Consider the following 27988-nt stretch of genomic DNA (forward strand, 5'->3'; position numbering starts at 1 on the left):
AGGATGATCATTTCCAACATTTGCTTCCGATCGCGTTCGGGACGGAACAAACCAACGGCACCGTATTTGAGCCGCTTCGACGATTTCCACACTTTTTGCGGCTTTGAACAAATCGGTCACATCACATTGGGAATCGTGAGCATGCCTCTCAATATAAAAGATACAATCTCTGACAAGTCTATCGCAATATTGGGGACCGCAAGCAAGAAGTGAAACAATCGCGGAAAGAACGGCAGCCTTTTGATTTTTGCCTCTACAATTTACCACCAGTGGAAGTCTTGGAAAGCAGAGCTGCCTTTTCGATCTGGGCTTGACCTTTTGAGTTGGAAGCGAAGAAACCAGGTCAGCGAAAGCCACCCGATAAAAACAGATGCGTTGAGCAGGCGCATAGCCAATGTCGACTCACTCCTCTTGGCCAACTGCTTCTTGTACTCGACGATGGTGATGTCCTGCTTAGTGAGATCCATGATCTTCTTGTCCTTGACCTCCCAGAGGGTCTGAGCGACCTGGCTAATCAATCCTGTAATACCGCGAAAAGAACTGCTTAGCTGGGATACACGGAATTCACGCCCGGTAGCCAACACTCACGGAAGTCGTGGGACACGATCACGACACCACCGGTAAACTCGTTGATAGCCTTGGCGAGCGAGTCGATCGACTCCATGTCCAAGTGATTTGTCGGCTCGTCCAAAAGCAAGATGTGGGGGGTCTCCAGTGCCAACATCGCAAAGACGACTCGCTGTGCAGAATCACAACATGCACAAGAGTCAGCTAACGGTTTGCATAGTAAACTATTCAACCGGCAGGACACTCACGTTTCGCAAACCATCGGAGAGTTGCGAGATAGGGTTGGTCTGATGGGCACCAGTGACACCGAATCGACCGACCTGCTGTCGCCAGTACTGAATGTCCTTCTCGGGGTACTTGGCCTTGTAGGTCGCCTCGAGGTGCTCGACGGGAGACTTGTCGTAAGGAAGCTGATCGGCAGAGTGTTGCGAGTACTTGGCGAGCTTGAGGGCGGGGTGCTTGGACACCGTTCCTTCGACAGGAGACAGCATCCCCGTGATCAAGTTCAGCAGCGTCGATTTACCGGTACCGTTGTCTCCGACAATGGCAATTCTATTTGTCAGACATCATGAATTACATTATTAGCACGTGGCAAATCTTGGGAGTTGTCACAGTCAAACCCACCTCGAGTCCATGTCGATACCGAAACTGAGACCCTGGTAAAGGTAGTCCTTCTTCTCTCCCGAGTACGAGAACGCGACATCGTTGAAAGCAATGTTGGGAGGCGGCAGCTTGGCAACATCCTCGAAGTTGAACCTCAAGACCTTGGGCTGTTCGACCTTCTCGATCAAACCGGCGGCCTCCATCTTGTCGATAATCTGTTTGGGCATTGGTGCGTGTCAACCATCTGTGCGTCGATTGGACTTGCGGTGAATTCTCTTACCTTCTGCTTGGACTTGGCTTGCTTGACCAAGTTTGCGTAGGTACCGGCGGAAGCAATGAACTCTGCAATAAACGATTGGTTCAGCTCATTGAAGGGCGACGCTTCTGCGGGACAATCAGAGCGATTACGAACTCTTGATGTGCTGGATTTCGTCTTGCTGCTTGTTGTACGCCTTCATCTGGTTGACCTCGTTCTCGCTCTTGGTTCGGACGTAGGTGGTGTAGTTACCTCCGTAGTATACCAACTTCTTCTGCAAGTTCAAGTCCATCATGTTGGTGCAGACGTTGTCCATGAAATCCTGCGAGTGCCTGTGAGACGAAAACATGAGTGAGCCGAGATTCCTTCTGATACAGTTCAGCTTGTTCGCTTACGAGGTGAAGATGAGGATATGGTTGTAGGTGGCCAAGTAGGCCTCGAGCCAGACGACGGCTCCCAAGTCCAAATGACTGGTAGGCTCGTCCAAGAGCAAGAGATGAGGCTTGACGAACAAGGCTCGGGCGAGAGCCACTCGCATCCTCCAACCTCCGGACATGTCCTTGGTAGGTTTGCTCAACATGGGTTGGGTGAACCCGAGACCGGTCAAGATGGCTCCGGCCTTGGCCTCGAAAGTGTTGACATCTCCCATCTCCTCGAGCTCTTCGTACTTGGCCTCGAGACCCAACTCGTCGACCTCGTCCGCGATGGACATGTCCTCGATCTGCTTCTCCAATCGCTCCATCTTTTCCTTGGCCGAGGCGATAATGTAGTCGACGGCGTTGACATCTGAGGGGTCCACGGCACCGCTGACAAGGTAAATCTAAGCGAGATGAAGGCGGTCCATCAGCATTACGGTCGGAGCCTGAACATTGCCTGCTCGTGATCACGCACATCGATGTGCTCGGGGATCTCGACGTCTCGCTCGGCGATACTCTTCAAAAAGGTCGACTTTCCACTCCCGTTCTCTCCCAAAAGACCGTAACGTTGACCGTAGTTCAAACTGATCTCGGCACCTTCGATCAGGACACGTCCGTGGTAGGACAACGAGTACGAATCGATCTTGATGTCTCGTCCCTTGACGTCTGATACCAAAACACCGTTTGCGGATCTGTCGACCGAATATGAAAACGCACGAAGAGAATTAGATTTCGTCGCTCGACCAGGCTCCTACACAACAGAAAACGTCGATATGAACGTACCGGTCGGTAGCCGAGGCGAGCTTGGCCATAGCGGCGGCGGCACTGTCGACACCGGCATCACCGTTCTCGGACTCGGGAGCGGAGACCGAAGTCAATGGCGTGTTGGCACCGGTGCTGGCAACTGATCCTTTACCAGAAGCGGACGCCTTGGCAGCCTGTAGGTTTATGCCGTCAATACCATCGCGCTTTTACGAGCTGATGGAGGGTCGATCTTACCTTTTCAGCCAATCTCTAGCGTTCGACCAAGATATAAACGAGTCAGCATGGTGGTGATTCCCGGGTTATACTGGCCAGGAAGACATAGGTCACTGCTCACCTTTTGCTTGGAAGCGGAAGGAGCCATATTGTGTCTTTGTAAGGCTTTTTTGTGTTTTTAAATCCGGTTGGTTTCGTAGTTTTGATCACCAGTGATCTTGCTTGTCAGAATATTGTACAAGCGGGGTCTGGAGAGGGTCTGGAGGTTGTTCAGAATCACGTTGATGATCATATGAACAGGATCCTGTTCGCCGAGCTGCAACGCCCTTCAAAAGTTGAAAACCCACAGAAACGCGAGACAAAAGGGGAGAGAGGCGAGTGTCGAACCCAATCCGCGGATGATGAATTGATGCATCTCTCGGCATTCTCTCGGCATGATGATGATGATGTCACGCTGCGACCCGTGTTGACAAAGTGGGGGGACGCCACGAGTTGCGAGTTGTAGGTTGTACAAAGCATGTAAGCACGGTCTCAATCACAGTTAACCACGTCCCCCTTATACTTACTGAGTCAATCCCGGACGATTGGTTTTCATCACTACACTTTTCTGCCCTCTACATGGGTTGACCCCATCAACCTCCTCGAGACCCGCCCGGAAAGGATGTTTGACGAGCAACCTGCCGTCCTGCGCATACCGAGCGAGCTATGGCTCCGTATAGCTCTGCGGACACAAGAGCTCTCTGAACCGAAGCCATCCGAGCCTGTCCCTGTTACGCTAGCCGTACCGGCCAGGAGCTACATGGATCTGCCTACCAACCTCGCTCCAGGATCCGCTCCTCTTACACCTCTTGGACCTGTTAGTACCGGTGCGATATCGAACGAGGGCGCTTGGGGGAGTGATTACTTCGGTCTGGCGAGTCGCACGACCGGGACTGCCTCGCCTCAAGCGAGCAATCTTGATAGCGCCCATGCTCAAGGTGGGCCTACTCACGAGTCCATCCGTCGGTCAAGATCGAGCGTGCCTGACAAAGCTGCTATCGACAAGCTCAACGGGTACTCAGAAAACCGCGGCTCTTGCGAAGATAAGCTTGATCTCGGACGTGCTGCCAAGGACGTCTTGTTGATACTGTCAACGACTTGCAAGTCTTTGAGATCAAACATCTGGCCTCTCCTCAATGGTCAGCTCAGAGTTAGCCTATCTGCCTTGTCGAGCAATTCGGACAAGTCGAGACAAGACATATGGGACCGAATATCGGCGTGGGCCGGTCATGTCAGGTGAGCCATAACGATCTCGCATAACGTCTAAACCTACGGCCGACTCACTAATCTCCGCGATTACCCCTCTTGAACAGGGACCTCGAACTGGGGATAGACCCTGGCGACGATTTTCTCGCTCACAGTGCTTTGCGCCTGTTCGAGAAGATCGGTAGCTCGCTTGAAACCTTGACCATACGATTTGATCCTATCAAGCTAGGAAGCAAGGAATACGACTCCGATATCTCTCTTCATCGCCAGATAAGGAACAGTCCGAGCGGGATCTACATTCCTCGTCTCATCCGCCCCTTGGATGGTACGACGGAATACCGACCCCTGTTCCCTTACCTGAAGAGTCTCAGAGTGACATCCACCTTGAGGACGGTCGACGCCCAGAATATCGGCAACCTGCATGCTCTCATCTGTCATGCACCCAGTCTCCTGGAAGTAGACTTCCAGGGAGCAAACATGGACCTCGCAACCTACATAGCGACTGTAGATATGCTTCAGTCCATGCAACGCATCCGCATCGAGGTCCTCCATCTCAACCTCGTCCGCCAATACGCGACCAGCGTCGACATTCCGAGCGTGGCAGATGCACAATCGATACAACTCGCCTTGCATGCTTTGACGCACGGACACCGCGCGTTGACGAGTCTGAAGGACCTGTCGATCATGGCGTTCGGAGGTGTTCTCGAGTTGAAAGATGATGCGTTAGTAAGTCGCCTGTTTTCGATCTATGCCTTGAAAGGATTTGCGCTGAGGAAGGCACCGTTCATACAGAAATCTTTGGCGACTACTTTGAAGCGCAACTATCCGCTGCTCCGGACTCTAGAATTGCCAGTGAGGCCAGGTAGCGGGGATACTCACGACACGTGTATGGACGCGACAAAGCACCTGAGCGAGACCTGTCAGGTGGCCCCTGAACCTCCTGATCCCAGAAGACCCCACCAGCTTGAAACGGTAGCCGGACTTGCAGATTTGAACAATCTCACCTTCAAGCTGTCGTCCAAGTTGGAGCGCGTAATGATGTTCAGGAGGTCGACCGGGGACGTCCTGACTACGACGGGACCGACCCCGGAGCAAGTCCCTACTGAAGATGAGTATCGAACGCATACTGCTTCCAAACTCCGTTTAGTCGAGGTGGGCAAAGTGTGGAGGGCGACGATCCGCTCGGATGCGAATCGCCATGAGGAAGCTCAAATTATCGGCTCAGTGGAAGGATACTCTAGATGACCTAGCAATGCATGAGGTCGATGCTTGCGTGCAGGCGCGCAGGTGGACCTCTATCATATCGTTTAACCATGTCCGACCTTTCCCTACGGATCACAAAATCTTTGTACAACATTCATGTCTACCCTCATACCACCACAACGTTACACATGCGCAGTCCTCATTAGAGCTAGAGAATCTCGATCTCATCGTCTCTGAGGTCGATCGGCCCGTTGGGCCCTTTGTCTCCGTTACTGCCGGCAGCCCCGTTCGCGTCCAACTTCTGCTTCTTGCTAGAGCTAGCGCTCAAGATGTCAAAGTCGTCCGCCGAACGTTTGGTTCCCGCCACAGAAGGCACGGAAGAAGTTGGTGCAGGTTCCGGAGCCTTGGGTCGCCTCGGGACCTGCGGCGCGTTCGAGGGCAAGTGGAAGGTTGAGTTGGCAGAGGCAGGTCTGATGAACGGAATCGTCAGTCCCACGAAGCGTCACAAAGTCCATTAGCCGGGACACCTACAGTGCGCAGATCGAGAAGTTGACGTTGCGATAAAGGTTGTCCTCGTCGGTTACGGTTAGCGTCTTGCCCCTTGTGATGCCCAAATCGGCCAACGTCTTGCCGTAGTTATCCTCAAAGTCAGGGTCAGCTAGAAGTCGCTTGTCCTCGTAGACTGCGATTTCCATCTGATCGCCATCATCATTGGTGTTCCAACCCAACCAAGACCTGACGATCTCTCCAACGAAGGAACCCAGGGTCAAACGTTCCACATCGCAAGCGAGTGGCACGTATACGTCTGCACAGACACCGCAGTTGTCCTCGGGCGGTTGAAGCGCGATGGGTGCGATCAATCGAGCTGGGTCCCCTCGGAGATACACGTTGGAGCATTTGCTCCAGTCATTCTGCAGGATGTTGATGGCTCGCATGACGATGTAACCTGCAATGACTGCATTGGTCGTCGCGATCGCCGGGATGATATTGCCCGCCATTTCTGTGATTGTCAGGCTCGATCAGTTGTAGCTCCTTCATATGGCGTGATGTGACAAGCATTTGCACTTACCCTTGACCTCGAATCGGGTCTTGGTTGGAATTCCGTAAGCGGTAGCACGCAGGTTGGCGGTGGCAAGCACGAAATCAAGCGTATCGTCATCGTCCTTGTCGAAGGAGATGAGGGTTCCAGGACTAGAGATGCCGCGTGCGGACAGCTTCTTGCAACTTTTGCAATGCAGGCGGAAATTGCGGCGGGTGAGTGGATTTGCAGCCAATGAAATGGTCGTGTCGCTGCTCACCTCTCTAGGAACAGCTCCAGATTTTGCTTGATGGACAATTCTTGTTGATCTTTTAACTTGTCTTGGCGAACACTGGTAGCGGGCGCTGGATTGACCTGTGATGTTGAGGCAGGCACAGGACCTTCCTTACCGGGAGCCGAGGCAGCCTTGGCAAGAGGTGGTACACGGAACGAGCCGTCGAGAATGGTGTTGTAGTCCAGAGGTACGGGTTTTACTCGGCCGGGTACCTTCCACATGTCTTCCATCTTGAGCAAGCGTCGAATGTCATCGCCGAATACCTAACTCAGAGTATGTAGAATGTCAGAAGAAGAAAGTCTCTTCCTTCGAAACTAAGCACAGACCTTTTCGAATGTCTTTTTAGCCCCATCTTCCTCGTTTAGGCCTTTGCGGACGTCTCGGAAAGCTGCAGCCTCCTTTTTCAACTCCTCTATCTCCGCCACCGAAGCTGTGAAGCAGAAGCGACCGATGTTCAGCGTTTGCAAGTCGCACTCGATGTCGATCAACCATCATCGTACCGTCCTGATCGGTCGCTTTGGCCTTCTCTAGCTCCGCCTCGTCCGAAGCCTCGTCGTCTTCCCCGAATAGCTTACTGTTCCAGAATAATTATCAACGTGGTGTAAGTATCACTATGACGTATTTCTAGGCAGGATGTACGAACGGTAGTAGGTAGCTCTTGCCCCAAACGATGCAGTGAATAGGCTCGGAAGGGGTGGCACGGATTGTACAGACAGGAAAGGTCTTCGGGGTCGGCTTGCTGACGCAATCGTAGCATTCTGTTCGATCCTAAAAGAAAGCCCACATGTCAGCCACAGGTTGATCTCGCGGTAAGCGGTCGTCCAAGTACCTTTTGCATCGGGGTGACCTGACCGAGATAACCCTGGGTACCCGATTCGATCAGAGGTACTCCAGCGGATACGCAGAGTCGATTAACGTGTCGCCGGGCATCTACAAACGAAGCTTGAGTATCAGCTTGGTGAGCGAGGATGTTGCAGAGATCGCACGTACCCATGTTATCGAGCGCGCTCATGACCAGATCGAACCCCTTCATCCACTCGACATCGTTTTCGGGTTCTTTGATATTTCCGTGTCTCGCTTTGATGTTGACTCCCTTGCCCGGGTCCACAGCTACGCCGCCTGTCGATCCAGGTCCATCGACACTAGAATTCTCGGAAGGTCCTGGACCAGGATTGAACTGATGGGCGAATGCGGAAGCCACAAGCGCTTTCGACTTTTTGATATCCGCTTTACGGAATAAGAATTGACGATTCAAGTTGGACAAGTCGATTGTGTCCAGGTCGATCTGCCGAAGGGAAGAAAGGGAAGAGTCAGAATCGCAAAATTCCCGGGTGGAAGACCAATCCCCGACATACAATCTCGATGTTACCGAAACCAACGAGGACCAGGTTTTTCACTTTCAGGTATGGCAGGATTCAAGTCAAGCGACAGGCCTCCGGATCTTTTCAAGTTGATGTTCCACTCACACAATTCGCAACCGATACCGCCTGCACCTACGACGAGAACTTTGGAATGACGAATCTTGCTGAAAGCATTCTTTCCGAGCAGCGCTTGAGCATGTGCTGATCTACCGACTCCAACCATCTTTCCGTTCCGAAACCTGAATGTGACAGAAAGCTATATCCGGTAATATTCAGGGTGACGAGTGTGCGGATCTCGATGTGATTCTACAAGAGGTATACAGGGTGAACTTCTAAATTCGTGCTTCTCGACGGACGACCCCCATTGTCGATCAGGCTCTATTGACTTGAGATCGCATATACCTTATGCGTTGCTACGTCATCGATTGACCCGTCAAGATAGACATGAGGTAGAGGTTGACGGACCAAAATGCTGCATTGAACTGAGAACGGCCAGATCACCAAACCTACCTTCACTCAAATAGTCTACGACACCTTTGATCGCCGACATGTCTGACGCTCGTAGCCTTCTGAGAGCTCACAAGGCTCAAGCCGGTACCTCCCAGCAAGTACAAGATCCGCATGCGACCACAACAGCAAAGGGCGAATTGCGTTGTTCAATCTGCGTCGTGTCTGGTATGTCAATCCCGTCAGAACTTTATTGCTCGCTACCGTATCTCATTCGATCCTGGATCTATAGTGAAACATTGGTCAGCGCATACAGCGAGCAAGCAGCACAGGACGTCGCTTCAGCGAGTCAAGGCAGAAGAAGACAAGGCGGCTGCCAAAGCGGCCAAACGGCGCAAACCAGACCCTGTGTCTACACAAGATGTGATGGAGGAAGGACCAGCTGCAGTCTCAGGAAATGATCCAGACGATGAAGAGCGGCAGACGAAGCGATCGAAAGTAGACGGGTTGAATACCTCTGGCCAAGCGGCTCCAGCTCCGACAATAGTCAATGACGAACTGGACTCCTTCCTGTCGTCGATCGCTGGCATCGCAGCAGATCCCGGTCCTCCCTCAGCGTCTGGCTCAATCCCGAAGCCTGTCGCGAAGAAGGCCTACAAGCCGTCTCAACCTGAAGCACAGACACTTTACGAGGCTGCTCCCACTCTATTCGTTCCCGATAACGGTTCTACCATCACTGCTGCACCTACCTCTGCTAGCAATCCTTTTGCGGGTCGTCTGACGGCACAGACGGAGGGACCCGTCTTGCCTGACGCTGGTGTGGTAGAACCGGAGGAAGAGGAAGAAACCGAAGCCGAGAGATATGCGCGAGCTCAGAGGGAGGAGAGGGAGGAGATCATCGATCGATTAGAGGAAGAAACCCGTGCACAGTGAGTATCGAGGTTTAAGGAGCAGAAACGCGAAGCTGAAATAACGATTATCAGGGAAGACGCGGACGACAGGGTGCAAACCTTGAAAGCCAAGCTCGAGGCTGTCAAGCGTCAGAGACGTGAACGCCTGGCCAAAAAGCAGCAATGATCAACGATCATTGGCTTCAATTCCCCTTTTCAAACGTACGAACAAGTGGACGAAAGGCGCTTGGATGTACAGCAGCTCATCTGACGCGATCGTGATAATGGTGAACGATTCATACTGGTCACACATTATAATTCGACAACCCTGATCTGAAGTCGCCTGCGGTTTCAAGGCCACCTCGATTCATGGCACTCAACATGGCGGCGGTACGGGCGTCGGTCGATAGGCGGTCTATGGATAGATTGTCAACCAAGTTGCGCCATCGAGTGTCATCCCAAACTTACGGCTATGCCTCCCATCGAGGTCTCCTTGTAGTTCTCATGCATATTCTTCGCCGTATCTTTCATGGCAGAGATGATAGTGTCCAGGCAGACCTTGGGCTCGTCATGGCCCGCCAGCGCCAGTTGGGCCGCTGAAATCGATAGTTCAGTTGGACTGCATGTGACTTTACTACGCTCACACCCGCTCACCTGTGACCGCCTTGATCGCGCCCAAGCTGTTGCGTTCGATGCAAGGCACCTGTGAAGAGGAAATCAGCTGTTGCCTCGTCATTTGGTTATTCAGATCGTTACGGACCTGTACCAGTCTATGGAGGATATGGTTGATTGACGTTAGCGATGGTCAGTTGGCTAGAGGATAGTTCGTATTCTTACCCGGCGATAGGATCACATGTAAGGCCGAGATTGTGCTCCAAACCGATTTCCGCAGCCATAAGCACCTGCTTGACGGTGCCTCCTAGGCATGAGGTTAGCCCTGCCGCCGCCATTGACGTTGCAACCCCGATCTCCGCCATGCATCCCCCTTCGGCTGCCGATATAGTTGCGCGCTTCTTGCAAAGCATTCCAATCGCCGCTGAAGTCAAGAGGAACTGAAATGCATTCCTCTTTGAGCAACTACACGCCCAAAAGCCACAGGAGGCGCCAAACGACTGACCTGCTCTACGAGGGCACGGTGATCGGTTCTATTCTCCGTCGTTTCCAGCAGATAATTCAGAACGGCAGGAATGACCTACAACGGGTTAATCACATCAGTACGGCAACTACCTGGATGCGTAATATGGTTTGCTCACGCCGGCTGCGCCGTTGGCTGGAAGGTCCCGCAAAGCAGAATCGTTTAGCGGCCCTTCATAGCTAGAAACCAAGATATCAGGACTCACTCGGTGCCGTCACCACTCTGCCACCAGAAGCGTTCGTCTAACCCACAACATATGTGAATATTATCTCTACAACAGATTCTAGCGTCTTTTCGACTCACTTCATTCACGGCTATAGCAAAGCAGCTCAGCAGATTGATATCCGGAAGTAGTCGTCTCTCGGTTGTTGGCTGATTCGAGGCGACTGATTCAGATGCTGGAACGCTGTCGTCCATCACCCTCGACTCACGGGGACGGCATTCAATGCTTGCATACGGCTCCAGCCTTTATATAGAGAAGGCGCGCGCCTTCGAAGATTTAGTCCACCCGGAAGGATGGTCTCGTCTGATCGCAAGGCGTTAGTGGGAGAATCACAGAACTCGTTGGGTTCACGCTTGACATACCGGTCGAAAGACCCGCAGCTATGCTGTCCTTCATGACTTCCCATAACTATCGATGGTTGTGACGATTAATCTAGCGTTCGATACGCACTGTGTAGTGTAGTCTTAGTGTAGTCTTACCAAAACGAGGCCGTCCTCGATCTGTTTCTCGTTTCGCCACATCCTTTCGTTTGCCATCATACTATAGGACTAACAAATCCTTAGACCTCTACCAATTTAGAAACCGCTGAAGATGGTCACTTACACCTCATGAATGGTGAGCTGGTAATACGGACGGAACGTCAATCGACTTGCAGCTTCGACAGATCGAGTCTCGTCACACCGACTTACATCCTCTCGAACAGCGATCGCCAGCAAGTCCGATGCGGTAGTAAAGGCTAATCGTGGATGTGCTATTATCGTTTTCAGGTCGTCGCTACGAAGGGGCGCTATAGCTACAGAGTCCGCATCTATTACCGTGGGAACCGTCGATTCATTCGTCAGCAAACAGGATTTCAGCACTTAGATCTCGACGTACATTCCGTCGCTTCGCTCTCTACGAAACCGCCACCCACGCTATAGTAAGAATTGGTAGCTAGCATGTCTCCCGTCTCTGAAAAGGCCGAGATCGTCATGGCGTTTGGATGCCGAGGTAATGGTGACAGAGACATGTTCTGCGCTCAAGGTCAGCATGAGAACGCAGAATCGGTAAAAGTCGAGCGACTCACCAGATCTTGATTATACACGAACGAGATAGGTTGGAGCCCATCGACATAGAGTTGAGCACCGCTCTGGATCGACAGACATCGACTAGGGATACTCTTCGCGACGATACTCTCGGGCGCCTCGCCTACGTTAAAAGTTCTTGTGAGGCGAGTCCTCTCGAGCTAGAAGCACTGGGCAAACGAACCTTCTAGACCCATCAAGATGGCCTGGATGAGATGGGTTAGCTGTCGGCTCCATCAGCACGACCGACTGAGAACTGCTCACCTCAGGAGTCATGTGTCCTTTTCCTGTGGCAGCTAGACTACCATATAAGTTGACCTTGATCTTGTGTACCTTGCGCGTAATCGAAGCTCTCGTTAGATCCTGTACGGTCAGAATCACGTGGCGGACATGGATTAGCGAAGTTCGCCTCCACCGTACTTCTAGATCTCACCTTGACGAAGGATCGGGCTGCTCTCTGCGAATGATGTTCAGTCAGCTTGGAATTTATCACCTGATGAGTCAATTTACCATCGGCCCAACCGTGTGAGAAGAGCTGGGTCCCACGCCGACAGAAAATAGATCTTTGTACGGACCGTTTCAGCTTCAGAAGCAGTGAGCTCGATCGATCCGCGTTCTCACCAAAGACACTAAGGACTGCATGATCGTTAGGCGAAATCAATTCTGCTTGCGTAGCGAAGTGTCGGTGCAAGTACCGGCCCTCTCGCCAACCTCGCACGCGAAGAAGGCTCAGAGCAACCGAGGAAGGACGGAGGTGAAACCTGGACATTTTCGGAGGTAGCCGAAGCGATGCTAGAGATGGTGAGAATCGTACACGAGTCGATTGGGAGATCCCCTGCAATCCGAGGCATCACAGGTATAATTTCACTGTTATATACATCAGCCTGTTGTATCTAAGCTGTCGAGGTCATGTGAAAGGACGTCAACAACGAGAAGTCATTGGAAAAATCAACGCCTATCGTTGGAAACTCGACAGTCGAGCCGGCACGGAAGCAATTTCGACCGCCAAGTCCGTGACGCCTTTTCCAATCAACGCCCGAGCCGGGAGCCGCTGTCGGCGATCGTCTAGCGAACGGCGGGGATCGTGTCGAGGGACAAGTAGCATAAGAATGGATCTGCGTTATTGCACTCAGACGTATACAGTCCCATTCGGGTTGACGGTACAAAATATGTCACGACCGGCCCATCACTTTCCACCTGACAAAACTTTTTGCAGTCCCTCCAAGATCTTCACAACTCCCCAAGCACCTGGATCCGGGACTTGACGATCCTTGAGCGTCTCCTGACCGACATAGGCGGCTCTTCCTGCCTGCAATTGGATTTCCAAGTTAGCAGAGGATCTGTAACCGAGACCACAATGCTATTCACCTTGGCGACCAAGTCCTTGGTCTTCTCAGCTGCCTCCCTCGCCCGGCTGACAGCACCATCGAGATCGGACCCTTCGGACTCAGCAAAGGCGCTTGTGAAGGCATCGAGAGGATCGACCAGCGTCCTGGAAGGTGGACGGGCGTTGGTGTACTTGTAGAGCGATTCCAAAGCGTGGGAGAGAGCGATCGCCCAGTTTCTCGCTGTCGGCCCCGACTTGATATCCTGGTTGTGGAAACCGGCAGCCAAAGCGTTGAACGTGATCGAATAAAGGGCACCGGAGGTACCGTCCATGACCCGTTCCATCTGGACAGCAGGTGCGGGTCAGTCGAAGAAGTCTGTCAAAGAGCTATATCCTACTTACAGCTTCAGCTAGTCCAAGGATGGCGGATGGCACGTCCTGTTCCGATATCAGACCCTGGTCGAATGCTTTGAGAATCTCTGCAGACACGATCGAGGTTGGACGTCAGACCGGCAGCAATGGGTCATAGAGGTATCAAGTGCTTACCTTCGGCACCGGCTTTGAGACAGGTACCACAGTCTCCATCACCTGCAACTATTTTAGCGAACCAACCAATCAGTCCGTGGTCTCAAATCCCGACCCGATTTGCATTTACTCGTGTCGTATTTCGTGATCTCCGGTTCAGCCTGGATGACACTCTCACAAGCCGATTTGACTGCATTAGAGAAGAGCGTCGAGCCGTCCTGCGCAACTGCATTGAGCGAGGAAAGCGGCATCAGCCTACTTGTTCCGAAAGCTGGTTGCAGTCAAAATGCATGAAAGGAAGGCGGTCTCACAAGGTATCTCGCGCCTGGTCTTGCTGGCAGTTGCAGGTGCCGCTGACTTTTCTCGCAATTGGACAAGACAATCCGAGAGTTCCCTGGGCTCATACAAGGGAATCCAGCCCGGTGCGACAGCCGGCGCATCCAGGAGCTCGATTACCTGGTCCGACGAGAGGGTCGTCGCCGAACCGCTTTCACGAGGCAACAACAGGGTCGTCAACGAGAAACCAGGCAGATTCAACGAAGTCTGAGGGGAACAGAATAATGGTCGTGAGATTTCAAATCAGCCAGACAGGTCTAAGTCAAACGCTCGGCGCCAATCGAAAAACGACGCACCATGTATTTGCCGGTACCGACACGTCTCACTCGGATCCCTTGACCTTGCAGCGTCGTAATGGCCTCTCTGGCGATAAGTCCCATCTCGACCTCGCTTATCCCGCCGAGATTGTTGACGAGCAGGACGACTTCGTCCTTGCCATCGTGCTGGAACGGGACGAAGCTGCGTTCCTTGTCAGACGTCGAGGTGATGTATTCCAGGAGACGGGGGACGAGCTCGGAAGCCTTCGTAAGGGGGATCGTCAAGACGCCGGGTTCGTTGTGGATGCCCATCCCGATCTCGACGTGGTCTGCGGCGAGATGAGCCTGTTCTTCTTCGTCGTCGTCGCCGTCGCCCCCGCCAGAGCCGGGGACGCTACAATGACCCAGACCAACCCCACAAGTCCCGATGTTTCCGAGGATACCGTTCAGGCGAGTCGTGATGGCCTCGAGGTCATCTCCTCGCTCTGCCATAGCCCCAGCCAACTTATGTACGAGCACGGTCCCCGCCAGCCCGCGCCGGCCGACGATGGTGCCCTGCGTACGGGTCACCGAGACGTCGTCACCTACTACGATGAGCGAGATGGGAAGGGACGGATTCGTTGAGCGGGAATGTTCGAGAGTAAGGGCAAATTGAAGCACATCTCCGGTGCTAAAGCCACGCACATGGGATTGGGGTTAGTCAGCGAGCGAGCAGTCTGCTAAGCAGCAAGTGAGCGCTCACTATCGCATGATGATCATCAGCACTCCCTTGTTGGTCGATTCCGAAGTCGCACCCGTAGAGACGAGTTCGACGCCTCGTCGGATCTGACCCACGTTGGGGCTCGCAAACACATTTCCGCAGACAGAGGCGTCCAACAATCCAGTGCCAACCATCCCAGCGAAAGAAGGCTCATGGCCCGATCCTCCTCCCGAGACTAGCTGGACCTTTTCAGATATCGGTCGGCTGGTTCCAGATCCTCGCTTGACGACCCTGTAATTCTCGTCCAGTTCGAGGTCGGGATGGCTCGTCACGAGACCTCGCAGGGAATCGAGTGCCAAGGTTCGAGGATCGTTGACGACGTGCTTGTTCATGGTGAGAGGTCTATCGCGATGGCAGGTAAACTATGACTCTTATTATGGCAAGGTAGTGTAGTCAGTAATCCTTGTCAACCTCATAAGAGCTGTAGCTGAAGATATATACAGATCTGTTGAAGGGGATACATGTCACGGATCCGTCGGTCCGAGTTCGCCAAGTGGCCAAGAGTCGATTTCCCGCACAACCGCACCAGCGAACAGAGAGCGGATTCGTCATGGGCGAGGTAGATGATCACGTGATTGAGAGCGAGGTTTGCCTCCGAACGCCTCTTGTTACGGCATCGAGCGGTAGGTTTGTCGCCGGAAGCGGGCCATGGTCTCGGCAGCAGCGAGCCATGCAAGCAGAGAAGGAGACGAAGGGAACGAGATAAACATGTTCGAGTTTCTTTCGTCGTATCGTCAAGTCTGCCAGTCTCACACGTTTCACAGGCTTGCTTCTGGCCAGCTTCTGGTCGATAGTACTATCAAACATGAGGGGTGCTTTACGCCACGCAGGAGCTCTCGGGGCTTTGACTTGGTCTCTGCTGGCAAGCACGGTATCGGGATATCAAGGTTTGCCCTGTCCTATACCAGGATTCGTTGACAATTCCTCCTTCTGACGCCTGAAATCTCACTACAGTAAACATTAGAGATACGGATGAGCTGCGGGAAGTCTGCAGCGGTATGTATGGTGGCGAAAAGGCCTATATCTCATGTAAGCAACGGTATCCTAGACCTGTCCATCTGTTCCTTGACACTCGCTTACTATGATCTCAAACAACAGTGACCTTTGACCCCACGTCAACGGGTCAGCTCGCTCTCGTGCTATACGAATGGAGCGATGTCAAGTATCTCGGCGCCGATTCGCCTGGGGACGATTCGATGCCCGTAAGCTCAATTCGTCGTGCGATGAACGACTTTTCGCCTGAAACGTCGGCTCTTCCTCCTCACTTAGAAAACGTACATCTGCACAACGTCCGCGATTCGGTCCGGATTGTGCACGAAGGACTCACTAGGATCGTTCATCACTACCCTTCCCGAGGGTGTAGAATTGAACCAGACGAGCCTGTTCACGACCGGCATTCGTTTCGGTCAGACCGATAGCCAGGAGGACGAGCAAGAGCCGGCCGAAGACACTACGACGCTTCTCGCCCCCACCAGAACCCGTCATCGTCCCGCTCATACTACCTCCACCAGGACCTCGACAGCCCAAGCTGAGCCTACTGATGAAGAAGAAGAGATTGCGACCAGCACATCTCATTCTCGGACTCGACCCACCCGTGTCGCCGAGCCTAGTCCGGTCTCTGAAGAAGAAGCTGAAGAGGAGCTGGAGGAAGAGCTCTTGGATGATCTTCTTGATGCTGGGCTCGAATCGGATGCCGAACTACAAGAAGAAGAAGCGATCCTCGAGGAAGAGCTCGCCGAGGAGACGAGCCCCTTTTCTCGAAAGGCCAAGCGAAACGCTCAGGAAGATGTCGAGCCGGACGCTGGAGAGGATTTCGAGGATGTCACCGGGGAAGATACGCAAGACGAGCTCGATCAAGAGGATCAGATTGACGATGGCGAGCCTGCTGAGGAAGCGCCGGACGTGACGGAGCCTGAGCAGGAAGATGACAGGGTAGACCAGGATGCGGATGACGAAGTGACTGCCCCTGTCTTTACCAAGCCCAAGCAGACTTTCGGTTCTTCCAAATCCGGTGTGGTACCTCTCTACGACGGCAGCATCATCTACAACGTCCCTAAAACTGGTTACTATTGTGTCGGTGAGCATGACTTTGTCGTGGTGCTTTGAAGTGCTTCATGAGCCTGATCTCGGGGCATTGCAGGTGTCGTTCCGGTAACCTTGATCAATTCCAAGAAGCGATCTTTGGAACGCTCGGACATGTTGCCTCGAGAAGAGACCACGCACGCGAGCTACTCTGGGTCGGTCCTTTTTAAGAACACTTTCGAAGGACAGCTTCCCGCTGCGGAATATCCCAAGATCGGGGTGAGAACGAGGATGGCAGGGCAGTTACGGGTGTTGCCAGACAAGTACTGATACTCGGGCCTTTTTGGCAGTTTTACCTTTTCTTGAGCACTGTCTATGCGGTCTTAGCTGGAGGTTGGGGTTACTTGTGTGTAAAACACTACAAGGAGTTGTTGTAAGTACCACGTCGGTTCACCTTGCATCGCGTATTGGCGCTGAGACTTGGTCCGCTCTGCATCTGTCTCAGGCCTATGCAGGTAAGCAGATCTGAAAGTCAACTCGGAGACTCGCAACTTCGGCTGATCACGCGATGCCTCGTGATTAGTGGTACATCACCGGAACCATCGTCTTCCTCATCGTCGAGATGCTTGCCAATCAAGGTTACTACCGATACATTAACAAACACGGCGGCGGTTCTGGCAGTCTGGCGTTCTTGTTTGTCGGTGAGTATCTAGCCTAGTGGCATGAGCGCTGCGTCAATGTGACTGATCTGCTCACTTACCCCGATTCAGTCGCTATACTCAACGCCGGAAGAAACTCGATCTCCTTCTTCCTTCTGCTTGTCGTTTCGATGGGTCTCAGTGTGGTCACCCCTAGCCTAGGCCCTGTCATGAACCGTGTCAGGCTTCTTACAGCGTTCCACTTTGTCTTTGGTGGTGAGCAGCATCGTTGTTTGTGTTCCGAATTTGAATTGACATGCTGACATGTGCTACCATTCCTTTTTCGTAGTTCTGTATGCTATCGGCTCGGTCAGGGTCGAGCTCGAAACCGCCTCGCTTTTCTTGATCCTCTTCTTGATCTTCCCTCTCGCCTTATCGTTGACCTGCTTCCTGATGTGGACTATCATCTCCCTGAACGGTAAGGCGCGACACCTTTCGCGCTTGCATCAGCGTGGATACTGTACTGATTCTGGAGAGTTCGATAGGCACGATCTTGCATCTTCAAGCACGCAAGCAGCGCAACAAGCTCGCCATCTTCAAGAAACTCTACAGGATCTTGATGGTCGCCGTCGTCGCCGTAACGGTGTTCTTTGTCATCTCGACGCTGGCGTTGTCGAACAGAGCAGACGAAGGTATGTAATCGCGCTTGGCAACTATTTAACGAACAACGACTGACTCGATCTTGAATCTCATCAGATTACGCACCTAAAAACTGGAGGTACAGATGGATCCTGCTTGACGCGTCTCTGGCGATAATCTATCTCGGCGTGTTCGTCGCCATCGCATGGCTCTGGAGACCTGTACGTAGATCCGAGATCCCCTGGCCACATTCGAGCGAATGCTAACGACAGGCGTATACCGCTACCAGTCCCGTGACAATGTACGATTTGCCATGTCTCAAGAACTCGCTCAAGACGAGGACGAGGTGGATGGCGAGGGCTACGAGCTTGCAGGTGGACGTCCCGTTCAGCACGGCGATGACGACTTTGACGAAGACGAGGAGCAAGAGGGCTTCTTGGGCAAGGACGACCCTTACAACAAAGCCAACGGCGGTGGGATCCGGCTCGGAGGAGAGCGTGACGATCTCCAGGACGAGAATGTCGTCTTTGCGCTTGAGGACGACGATAGCGACCTCGAAGGGGATATCGGCCGGGCTTCGGAACCGACGAGCTCGAGGACAAGAGATCAATATGTGGACGTGGACGACGAGGATTTCAGGAAGAAGAAGGCCGACAAGATGGATTAGGAACAGGGGGATGACGCCGGGAGCCCGATCATGGCGCATATAGAGCTCGGCTTGTCAACGTATAGAGGAGGAGATGATATATGTTCAGCTGATAGGTTTCACCATATTACATGCATTTGATCAGCCACCCTAATTTCGCGTATCGACAATAAGCATCGAGGTGCTTAGGTGACGGTGAAGGAATGATCCAACGCTCGGGCCAGACATATATCACGGATATAGGTTCAGGTCAGTAAACATGGCGGCTGATTACGCTCAGATACTGAAATTAAAACGACTGCTGACAGGTCACAGGACCATGGTGATCCTCATGATCCATTCCAGCTATTTCGTCTATTCATCATCTTTTCAGCGGCTACTGTATCCTATCTACACGAAAAGAACATCGAGACGCACCTTACAGTCGAGCTTGATCCCTAGATTGAAGCAAGGGGTGAGAAAGTTGCGATCACCCGATTCGCAACGACAAGATTTCCTCCATTACTCCCTCTGTCCTTGTATTGACTGAGGACCTCGAAAAAGTCCGCACTGAGCCATAAAGTCCCTGAGGTCAGATTCATCGGCTCTTCCCCGGGAGTACAAATGAATCTTTGGCAAGTGATCAGCAGGTTGGCAGGGGTCAAACGGACCGCCATGTGAGGGGGAACGTCTCGATGGGTTGACTATCGCTCTCCCCCCAAAACAGATTGCAAACTCATTCGAGTGATTTGACACTCAAGAGCATGCTGGATGAAGTCGTTGCAGTTGCCATTAGCATGGGTATTCTGAGAGATCTGGGCCGAGCCAAAGATTCCGCCATCGGACTTGTCTCTCGCAGAGAAACCCCACGATAGGCGATAGATAGGACTTCAGTTCCGAAGTTCCAGCGATGGGGTATAAGACTTCGACCGCGGAGACGGAAGCTTCCTGCATCTGACCATACATGCCATACACCAAGCACAAGCAGCTCAGATGCCTTATCGTTCGGAAACTCACTGGTGAAGATTACCCGGACCATACATCAGATGTTTCCTTGGCGCTAACCCCCACTTTCTGATGCATGATTGATTCATTGTTCTTTGACGGCTACAGGAAAGATACAAAAGTGACATTTTGCGTCGTGCTTGAATGAGATTGCTACATATTGTTCGACTTTCTCGCTGATCATGCTCGAATTCCGTCGTGGCTAGCCGACAGTGTCCATCATCGATTCTGAAATTCTGGTCCATCCACAGTCCCTTCTCCCTCCCCCATCTCCTGATCCATCTCGTCTTCATCAAATCCGACTTCCTCTACCGTGGGGACGGTCGAACCCAGCTTGGCCGGACAACTCGACCGTCTCGTATTGATAGGATCCCGAGGCTCCTTGTCCTTGCGCGGTCTCACATTGGAGACTTTCCCGTTGAGGACCATGTTCCACTCCAAGACGCGTTTGCGCAAGAGGTCCCCGTCTGATCGGCGGCGCGGGGGTTGTAGCTGGAGGCAAGGTTCGGGAGCGGTGCACAAGGGGCCCGAGTAGGAGGGTTCGGAGATGACGGAGAGTTGGACTGAGAAGGCGGGTTGTTTGGTCGAAGTAGCGTTAGACAGCAAAGCCGGGTCTTCGAGGTCGGACATCGACTTGAACGACTGGAAAGCGTCCGTATTCCGGTGAGCCGTCATAGAGGCATACCTCGCAGCATGTCGTGCTCGCCAGCAGACATTCTCCCCCTGGACATGTTTCGCCAGGGGTACCGCCGTCGATCCCTTCCCGTCTTTCAAGTTGACGTCTGCGTGGCCGCCTTCATGTCGCATCGAGGACGAGCACAAGGGCCACTCGTGCGCCTCGATCTCGATTCCACGCGATCGCGCTCCTAACCGCGTCTCGTGGCATCCATTTCCCTCTCGCTTCCCCACAACTCCCCCTCCTCCATCGGCCAAATCCGATCCTACCACCACCACCACCACCTCCTCCGGCTCTCCCAATAACCGTCCAAGGACCTCTTCGTTCTTCTCTTGATGATCCGTCTTGTCGTCGGCATCGTCATCCAAGGGGAACAACTTGAACCTCAATCTCAACCTCGACCTCTCACACGCCCCCCGTCGCGCTCGATTCCGATTTCGGATCGTGTTTGCCGTATTTGTAGTGGTAGTGGAAGAGGCATCGTCAATCCCGGATCGAGTCGACGATACATCTCGAGACCTGACGATCGTGCTCCCCGAAGCGGCCCGTTCGATCCGAGGTAGAGGTAATGAAGGAGGAGGAGGCGCGAGGAACCATTTCTGGCTCTTGACTCTCAAGACCTCGTCGTCCTCCCCATCTTCGTCGTCCTCATCGTCGTCCAGGTCGCTAGGATCATAAGGCGACGGCAACGGAGTGTTGTGTCTGTAGCCCCTGACCGGAAGTCTGCCTCTTCCGCGACAATGCGGGAGAGTAGGTCGGGCGGGACATTGAGCCCAGAACGAACCTCGTGGTCGGCCCGTCGAGGGGGAAATGAGGGCGAGATCGTTGGGTGAGGAGAGGGACGAGGAAGAAGAGGTCGAGATCGAGATCGAAGAGGAGGACGAGGTGTAGGACGATGTAGGTGGAGAGAGGACGGGAATGACGGTCACGCTCGGATAGCCATATCCATTATTAATGTCATCGTCCGATCGGGATTGCAATTGCGATTTCCTCGACCCGAACTCTCCGCTGGTCGACGAGGCTTGGGGCTTCAGGCCAAAGTTGGTTCGACCTTTATCAGACTTTCCTTCGTCCACCTTCGTCGTGCTCTTTTCCCTAGCTCGAGGTGCGTATCGCGAGACGTTTCTCCATACCTGTCCCCGAGCGTCCCGTTGTTTCTTGTCGGAGCAAGGTAACGGGATCTGTCCGATCCACGAAGGAGGGCACGGTGGCGGGGAGATAGAGGTGCTAGCGGAAGAAGCCGGATGGTGAGAATGGGGATCGAGCATGGAATGTGGCGTGAGGGTGAAAGTCATTTCGCTTCGATCTGTCCTTGTCGGTTGACGGGTGGCGATCATGATAGGACTTTATGTTGCGTGAAAGGTGTCGGATTATATGTCGACGTCGAACCGTGGCAAAGTCGACCCCTTGTGGTGAGAATAATATAAGGCGATCCGAGGTGATGCTGATGTTATGAAAGGGGACGATTCGATACAGTTATGCCAGATGCTCGTGTGACGGGGTATAGTTCAGGATCTACGTTCGACGATCCTGGACGTGCGAGTCCTTTGTTACCGAGTGGTGAAACATTGCGAGTGTCGATAGATAAGGTATGTGTATGTCGTGGCTGTTGCCTATTGCAACACGACGACAGCGACAACGTATTGAAGACGAAGCGTACAAGTTCAAGTCGAAACCCTGCCAACAACTGCCATCGACCTCTTCCCGGATTCGTTGGAGCCAAGAGCTAGAAGGCAACGAGCGGTGCGGTGGGTGGTATCAGGTGGATCCAATTCCCCCAATTGCCTCCGTGTCTCGCGCGCCCCTGGGTCACACGATCATCATCGCATGCATGCATGCATCATTCGCACATCGCCGGTCCCGAGGAACACGGACGGGGGAGCTGATAACGAAGAGAATACCCCCATCACCATCTGCTATCGATTGCAACTCCAACAACTCTGCTCGCTCTGCGTATCATCATCATCGTCACTCTCGCCCTGCTCGCTACCTTCGCTATCGTCATCGTCATCGTCCGCCACCGCCAGATCCCCACGTCCGAGTGCTTTCAGGATGAACTGCTCCATCGCGTAAACGTCGGGTCGAAAGGGCGCATCGTACCAGCTGCAAATACACCCGCGAGCAGAATGTGTCAGTCGATTGGAATGATTTGGTTCGGTTCGAGAAAGCGAGAAAGCGAGAAGGCGCTACTACCCCGCCCTAGTTCCCCAGCTCTATCAGTGGGGTATCGTAGAGCGCATAGAGCGTGGGTTGGGGTAACAGACCTCCCTTCCTCCAAACATCCGGGGGTAGTCACACCACCAACCGCCTTCACTAGCGCTCCCCGAAATCCCCATAGCTCCCCCGAACCTTTGCGCGGTGGGTACTCACTGGTTGACGGCCACACAGATCCCCTCGTCCCCCTCGGCCTGCTGAACGTGATGCCACCAATTCGCAGGGAGGTACAACCATTCCCCTTCGCGTACCACGATCGTCGTCGGTCTCAGAGCTCGGCTCGCCCGGTCCGATGAGGATAACGATGTCGGATCTATTGTCGTCCACGGGACACCTCGACTACCGCCCAACGTGGAAGAAGGTGGGATGGGATCGGGGACTAGACGTAAGCTAGAGTCCGGTGTTCGTACATAAGTCGCCGTAGGGTAAAACATCGCTGTACAGGTCGAGAGTGGAACACCGGTCCGTATACCCTCAGCGTGCGGTTTACGAGCGAGAGCAAGAGCTATCCGCGATAAGACCTGGGATGCTCACGGTTCAACAAGAAACCCTCGATCGGGCTCAAGAGAGTAAACGTCTTGGAGCCGCTCAAGACTTGGTACAGGTTGTCATACGGGTCTGAAGTCGAGAACGCATCAGCCCATCGGCGACAACACGTCTTTGCCCGAAAAAGGGAAGATTGAAAGAAACCAGCCGGGAGACGTTACCTTTATGCAAAGTCGTCGTGCTCTTGCTCGTCCCTACCCAGAGGTTTACCGCATCCGGCTCCTTGCCTTTATCAACCGAGACCCCCGGTTCAAAACACTTTCAGCTTCAACTAAGCCAGAAGACCAACCTCGAATAGCATATAGCCCAATCCGATCTCACCCAGCTTCTGCATCACCCGAGGACCTCTCAGGACGTATTCCTGGAACCGGCTCAACTCTGGCGGGTCGTCCTCTTCCTCCTCCTTGAACCGGTCCCAGATGTTGCCATTCTGGGATTGAAGGTAACACACGTCGGTATCGTCTTGGTCGTCTGTAGTCGAAACATTATTGAAGGTTCTGGTGAGCTCGGCTCTCGGGTCACTTGGGTGCATTACTAGGGACTGGTAATGGGAAACGAACCGATCTTCCTGAATAGCTCGTCCACCGTCATCTTCTCTGTTAGGGGCATGGCAAAGTATGCCTTCTCCGTCTCCTCGTCGTACTGTACCGAATCTGCCAACCTGCAATATGATACATCAGACCAACGTTGCACTGGTAGCAAAATTGCTGACCATCGTTGTCGCATACTTACCCATTCGGCGTGACGGCGATCGAGACTTTCGATTCCCCTAGAACGCTCGACAGTCCTTGTCGTTCCCAGAACCGAAAGCCCGCCGTATTTGTTCGCTGGGAAGAGCTGCCAGGCTGGTCCGTCCCGTCTTCATTCAAAATATAGTATTGGTCCAGATTAGCTTCTACGAGCTCGAATGCGAACCTGATGACCTAGCTGGACGACGCTTTGCACCCAACCGCGACTTACCTTCCAGCCCGTCCATCCCCTTGATCAACCGAGGGCTCGCTTCCATCAACACCCGCATCATCCCCAGCATGTCATCCGAATCGATCCGTTCGTGTTCGACATCGTATTGTTCCACATGATCTGTACCGCCCGGACATCTCGCTCTGATCAGCTAAAACGTCTCCTAAGTCCAGAAGGATGTTCTGGACTCGCCATGATAGTCCTGGACGAGCTTGATAGCCCGGTCGTAAGCTTCGGGATCCATACTGAATCTCGACAGCAAGCTATGTCAAACAACTATGGCTACGCTACTGGTGATTAGAGCCGGTTCTCAAACCGCTCAGGCCTGCATGAGCGAAAGGAATATGATTGTGTTCGATGTTATGGATTCGTCATGAAGAAGGTCGACCTCGAGATCCCCGAGTCGACTTTATGTTTCCGGAGATTCCGGCACGATCGGAAGCATAATTTCCCGATCGGCTCATCTTCCCATGTGATAATTTACCATCATGTTGTCAAATCGTCAAGAACCAAAGGAGGCCTTTGAAGGGTCGTACGGGTGCCCACTGCTAATACATGCCTCTGTACATCCGACATGCTCTCGACATCCATCATTGCCGCTACATCGACCCTGACGTTCCAGTCTCGCAATGCTGGCATGCTGGATGGAAGATGATGCGGACGACCTCCTCCATGCGTGAGGAGAATATCGAGCGGGACATGACTGTAATATGTCATATGACGGCTGTAAGATCATATGTAGCTACGCTATTCGCATCCTCATCTACAAAGGCAACAATCCTTTGCTCTCCTTCTTCTCCTTTCGCCTGCCTCCCCGACCTAACAGCCCTCTTGCGAGCCCGAGACCCGTCACTTGCATGTTCAACACGGGCTTGTCACCAGCTCGTCCGGCATGCGGGATAGAGGTGGTCTTGTTGATTCTGATATATGATGGAGCGAGAGACAACCATGAGCTGAAAATCGGAACTGCCTATTGATCGAAAAATACGCACGATGATGGTCGGAAGGCCGCTCGTGCAGGTTCCTGGCTCGCCAGCTCCTTCAAAGCATTCGGGGCTACAGCCAATTTGTACTATAATCACGACCCAAGTTTAAGCATCAAACCCAGCGGTACTTTGATTGCCCCTCGACTCACCGCATGCTCGACCGCTTTTCGGACAAACGCCTCTTTACTCTCCTCGTCTCTGTACTTCAACACCTGACCCAGCGATTTCCGCGTGATCCCCCTCAACAATCCAACCTCGCCTACACCTCCACCTCCGAGGACGACCCGCTGGACCGTCTTCTGAACCTGGGCACCCGTCTTGACGAGCCCGACCTCCCTCCCGACGGCCCTAGCGCACATTTCTTCGACTACGTCCCGTCGACCGTCCACCAGGCTGACGAGCGCTTTCGGTGCGTTATCACCCGGTCGACGGCCGAATTTGGTTATCCGTGTGTAACCCCCCGGTCGGTCGGCGTATCGAGTGGAAAGGGTCTCGAAGAGTTTAGGGAGGAGAGTCGTAGGTGGTGTAAAAGCTTCGGGGTCCGATGATGATACCGAAGCGTTGAGGATAGAGGAAGAGGTAGAAGCGACGGGGGTTGCGTAGTGGTGTGCGGGCTGTCAAGACATCGGCAGGATCGTAATAAGCTTTAGCTCGTTTGACGCACAGAGATGACGGAGACTTACGAATAGCATGGCCTGCGCTGATCTCCAAGCCGGCTCGGTACCCTTCTTTCCTAGCGTGATGATCTGTGCGAATCAGAAGTCAAGTCGTGCTCAGCTTCGACCCGCAACAGGTAAGGCTCGGACTCTGGGGCTAATTTCACCTTTTCTGCCAACCTAGCAGCTTCTTTTGCCTTAGGCAAGGTAGTCTGGATCTGCTCGTGGTGCAGCAGAGCTGATACCAGATTTCTGCGATAGATTCAGCATGCCATATAGAGGATCTCAGCGTGCGTGCTTGTGACGGGGAGGATGATCCGGTTGAGCAGGCTGACCTGAGGAGAGCCTGTCGATGGGACGACGTCCGGCTGAGCTTTCTCATCTTGATACCGTGCTTCATGGTGGGAGAGTCTCGGTAGTTGGTTTCGGGGTGTGATCACTAGCTTGCTAGCTTCCAGACAAGGGTAATGGTGATGATCGACAGTTGTTGAATTCCAGAAAGTCCAAGAAGTTCGAGAGGTCTGTGCCCGACTCTATGATCTTAAACCAAGATCTCGATAGGGTGTGACGCGTGAGAAAGATTTGAAAATGAACCCGCGCCTCACCCGGTTGCTAGCTTGCTAGTTGCTAGTTGCTAGGGCTCTCGACGATCGAGCTTTTGGATCGACGAGCTCATGAATTCTAGATGTGACCAATTGACCAATCCATTACCCCGTACAATCACTTCTCATTCACATCACATTATACCACACCCTCTACAAAATGCTCCGTGCCATCCTCCCCACCCTCCGAACCGCCCTCCCCCGACCCGTGGTCGCCCGAGCCATCGCTCTCCCAGCACGACCCCAGGCCATCAGGTTCTATGCTGCCAGCTCGGGATTGAACAAGGAGGACATCACCAAGAGGGTAATGGACGTCCTGAAAGAGTTTGAAAAGGTCGATGGAGTCAAGGTGAGCAAGACTCGCTGGTGATGAGGGGTTGTGGGGTTCGAAATGAGAGAGATCGAGTGAGCGGAGGAACAGGTGCAGGGTATGACGAACCGTTCAGCTCGGGCGTAGAAATTACGTGCGAGCGGATTGGATACGCGTTTCTCATAGCCCTTCCATACCTACGATCTCCCTCGTCGATCCTGCATCCCAGATTCATTCACCCTTCGCCTCTGATTGTCCAGCTGACCTCGTTCCTGTTCGCCCGTGCAACACAGCTCTCGCCCACCTCATCCTTCACCAAAGACCTCGGCCTCGACTCGCTCGACGCCGTAGAGGTCGTCATGGCCATCGAGGAGGAGTTTGCCATCGAGATTCCTGATGAGGATGCTGATGCCATCACGAGCGTCGGACAGGGTGAGTTTTTCGTTTCGTACCGTCTTGGGAAAGAAATGGGCTCGGAGGAGGTGGAGGTGACCAACGAGATCCTCGTATTCCGGGGCGATGGAACGGGTAATCTTTTACCCTGAATCGCCGCATGCTCCTCGGTAGCACCTATCAACTGGGATCCCCGCTGGGCCATACACCTCCTCGTGTCTTAGCTAGAGCCAGCCCAGACGCTTTTTATGAACATATCGGGGCTGACCTTTCCATCGGACTTTTTCTTTCCCTGATTCTTTATCGCAGCTATCGAGTACATCGCCAAGGTCAGTAGATCGGCTTAGATGTCTTTGATCCAGTGTCACCGAGATTGCTTACTGTCTTCGTCTTGCTTGTGCCCTTAATATCTCGTTCGATGCTGAATACAGACCCCTGAGGGTAAGCTCAACTTCTGAAAAGCTACTTCACTACGAGGGCGAAAGCTGACTATCGAAATCCAATCCGTAGCCCACTAAACGTATCGGTTCGCTCAATTAATGGCTAGATGATCGTTATGCCCTTCGACACGGACTACGGATTGGGTGTCGAATAGGATGACGACTCATATACGGAACAGATGCGCATGATTGTGAAGCTTCAGAGAAACGAATGATGTGGAATTATGACAAAAGTAAAATATCGTTCAAGATGGTCCGTAAAGACCCTGGCACACCTTATCGTCAGATCGAAACACCACGTGGCTTTAGTTGAGCATGCGATTGGTCCGATCTGTCGAGTCCTCGCTGATGACGCCAGCATACCTTTGCG

At 53.1% G+C, this 27988-nt stretch overlaps 11 protein-coding genes across 11 annotated transcripts; 4 read left to right on the forward strand and 7 right to left on the reverse strand.

The window, feature by feature from the left end:
* Nucleotides 1-102: 102 nt before the first annotated feature.
* HD553DRAFT_306907 (putative ATP-binding cassette transporter) lies at nt 103-3102 on the reverse strand. The gene is made up of 12 exons (XM_046179355.1): nt 2942-3102; nt 2842-2856; nt 2626-2780; nt 2318-2534; nt 1822-2246; nt 1583-1758; nt 1451-1512; nt 1192-1385; nt 816-1119; nt 589-739; nt 407-520; nt 103-315 (listed from the first exon to the last, which is right to left on the reverse strand). The coding sequence occupies exons 1-12, from the start codon at nt 2966-2968 to the stop codon at nt 254-256; spliced, it is 1902 nt and encodes a 633-aa protein (XP_046038342.1). The 5' UTR covers nt 2969-3102; the 3' UTR covers nt 103-253.
* A 264-nt stretch (nt 3103-3366) lies between these two features.
* Nucleotides 3367-5454, forward strand: HD553DRAFT_182983 (uncharacterized protein). Its single transcript, XM_046176965.1, has 3 exons — nt 3367-4095; nt 4173-4791; nt 4858-5454. The coding sequence occupies exons 1-3, from the start codon at nt 3482-3484 to the stop codon at nt 5308-5310; spliced, it is 1686 nt and encodes a 561-aa protein (XP_046038343.1). The 5' UTR covers nt 3367-3481; the 3' UTR covers nt 5311-5454.
* Nucleotides 5345-8243, reverse strand: HD553DRAFT_293332 (putative ubiquitin activating enzyme E1). Its single transcript, XM_046178430.1, has 11 exons — nt 8048-8243; nt 7937-7977; nt 7572-7866; nt 7411-7511; nt 7225-7349; nt 7082-7155; nt 6908-7011; nt 6567-6844; nt 6338-6492; nt 5800-6268; nt 5345-5738 (listed from the first exon to the last, which is right to left on the reverse strand). Exons 1-11 carry the CDS (start codon nt 8163-8165, stop codon nt 5477-5479), a joined length of 2022 nt encoding a protein of 673 aa, XP_046038344.1. The 5' UTR covers nt 8166-8243; the 3' UTR covers nt 5345-5476.
* Nucleotides 8244-8490: 247 nt separating this feature from the next.
* HD553DRAFT_340042 (uncharacterized protein) lies at nt 8491-9466 on the forward strand (the record flags this gene model as incomplete). The annotated part of the gene is made up of 3 exons (XM_046182496.1): nt 8491-8617; nt 8682-9318; nt 9373-9466. The coding sequence occupies 3 exons, from the start codon at nt 8491-8493 to the stop codon at nt 9464-9466; spliced, it is 858 nt and encodes a 285-aa protein (XP_046038345.1).
* Nucleotides 9467-9488: 22 nt separating this feature from the next.
* On the reverse strand, nt 9489-12537 carry HD553DRAFT_183023 (L-serine dehydratase 1). The gene is made up of 21 exons (XM_046176966.1): nt 12323-12537; nt 12212-12264; nt 12135-12158; nt 11966-12064; nt 11886-11907; nt 11704-11825; nt 11514-11649; nt 11327-11445; nt 11241-11257; nt 11117-11177; nt 11000-11045; nt 10846-10940; nt 10718-10786; nt 10620-10656; nt 10533-10549; nt 10397-10471; nt 10117-10331; nt 10040-10049; nt 9934-9982; nt 9748-9875; nt 9489-9694 (listed from the first exon to the last, which is right to left on the reverse strand). Exons 1-21 carry the CDS (start codon nt 12468-12470, stop codon nt 9656-9658), a joined length of 1581 nt encoding a protein of 526 aa, XP_046038346.1. The 5' UTR covers nt 12471-12537; the 3' UTR covers nt 9489-9655.
* A 257-nt stretch (nt 12538-12794) lies between these two features.
* HD553DRAFT_306913 (putative dihydroxyacetone kinase 1) lies at nt 12795-15350 on the reverse strand. The gene is made up of 8 exons (XM_046179356.1): nt 14889-15350; nt 14186-14816; nt 13865-14096; nt 13684-13779; nt 13575-13622; nt 13431-13507; nt 13070-13372; nt 12795-13010 (listed from the first exon to the last, which is right to left on the reverse strand). Exons 1-8 carry the CDS (start codon nt 15236-15238, stop codon nt 12888-12890), a joined length of 1860 nt encoding a protein of 619 aa, XP_046038347.1. The 5' UTR covers nt 15239-15350; the 3' UTR covers nt 12795-12887.
* Nucleotides 15351-15711: 361 nt separating this feature from the next.
* Nucleotides 15712-19072, forward strand: HD553DRAFT_367135 (putative major facilitator protein; the record flags this gene model as incomplete). Its single annotated transcript, XM_046184119.1, has 13 exons — nt 15712-15793; nt 15861-15935; nt 16005-16108; nt 16176-16983; nt 17047-17207; nt 17279-17361; nt 17434-17443; nt 17512-17629; nt 17699-17842; nt 17916-18044; nt 18112-18258; nt 18323-18426; nt 18495-19072. The coding sequence occupies 13 exons, from the start codon at nt 15712-15714 to the stop codon at nt 18870-18872; spliced, it is 2343 nt and encodes a 780-aa protein (XP_046038348.1). The 3' UTR covers nt 18873-19072.
* A 982-nt stretch (nt 19073-20054) lies between these two features.
* On the reverse strand, nt 20055-21848 carry HD553DRAFT_340045 (uncharacterized protein; the record flags this gene model as incomplete). The annotated part of the gene is made up of 1 exon (XM_046182497.1): nt 20055-21848. One exon carries the CDS (start codon nt 21846-21848, stop codon nt 20055-20057), a length of 1794 nt encoding a protein of 597 aa, XP_046038349.1.
* A 344-nt stretch (nt 21849-22192) lies between these two features.
* Nucleotides 22193-24582, reverse strand: HD553DRAFT_183060 (cupin-like domain-containing protein). Its single transcript, XM_046176967.1, has 9 exons — nt 24424-24582; nt 24232-24351; nt 24004-24130; nt 23832-23932; nt 23593-23742; nt 23433-23498; nt 23260-23343; nt 22882-23161; nt 22193-22614 (listed from the first exon to the last, which is right to left on the reverse strand). Exons 1-9 carry the CDS (start codon nt 24473-24475, stop codon nt 22428-22430), a joined length of 1167 nt encoding a protein of 388 aa, XP_046038350.1. The 5' UTR covers nt 24476-24582; the 3' UTR covers nt 22193-22427.
* Nucleotides 24583-24724: 142 nt separating this feature from the next.
* On the reverse strand, nt 24725-26411 carry HD553DRAFT_293345 (ribosomal protein L17). The gene is made up of 6 exons (XM_046178431.1): nt 26209-26411; nt 26041-26125; nt 25901-25963; nt 25367-25831; nt 25224-25303; nt 24725-25151 (listed from the first exon to the last, which is right to left on the reverse strand). The coding sequence occupies exons 1-6, from the start codon at nt 26271-26273 to the stop codon at nt 24995-24997; spliced, it is 915 nt and encodes a 304-aa protein (XP_046038351.1). The 5' UTR covers nt 26274-26411; the 3' UTR covers nt 24725-24994.
* A 156-nt stretch (nt 26412-26567) lies between these two features.
* HD553DRAFT_306926 (acyl carrier protein-like protein) lies at nt 26568-27920 on the forward strand. The gene is made up of 5 exons (XM_046179357.1): nt 26568-26824; nt 27079-27217; nt 27488-27507; nt 27610-27619; nt 27689-27920. Exons 1-5 carry the CDS (start codon nt 26636-26638, stop codon nt 27694-27696), a joined length of 366 nt encoding a protein of 121 aa, XP_046038352.1. The 5' UTR covers nt 26568-26635; the 3' UTR covers nt 27697-27920.
* The last annotated feature ends 68 nt before the right edge of the window (nt 27921-27988 follow it).

This window comes from Filobasidium floriforme (genome assembly GCF_021052385.1).
Source record: "Filobasidium floriforme strain CBS 6241 chromosome Unknown HD553scaffold_5, whole genome shotgun sequence".
NCBI classification, from domain to species: Eukaryota; Fungi; Basidiomycota; class Tremellomycetes; order Filobasidiales; family Filobasidiaceae; genus Filobasidium; species Filobasidium floriforme.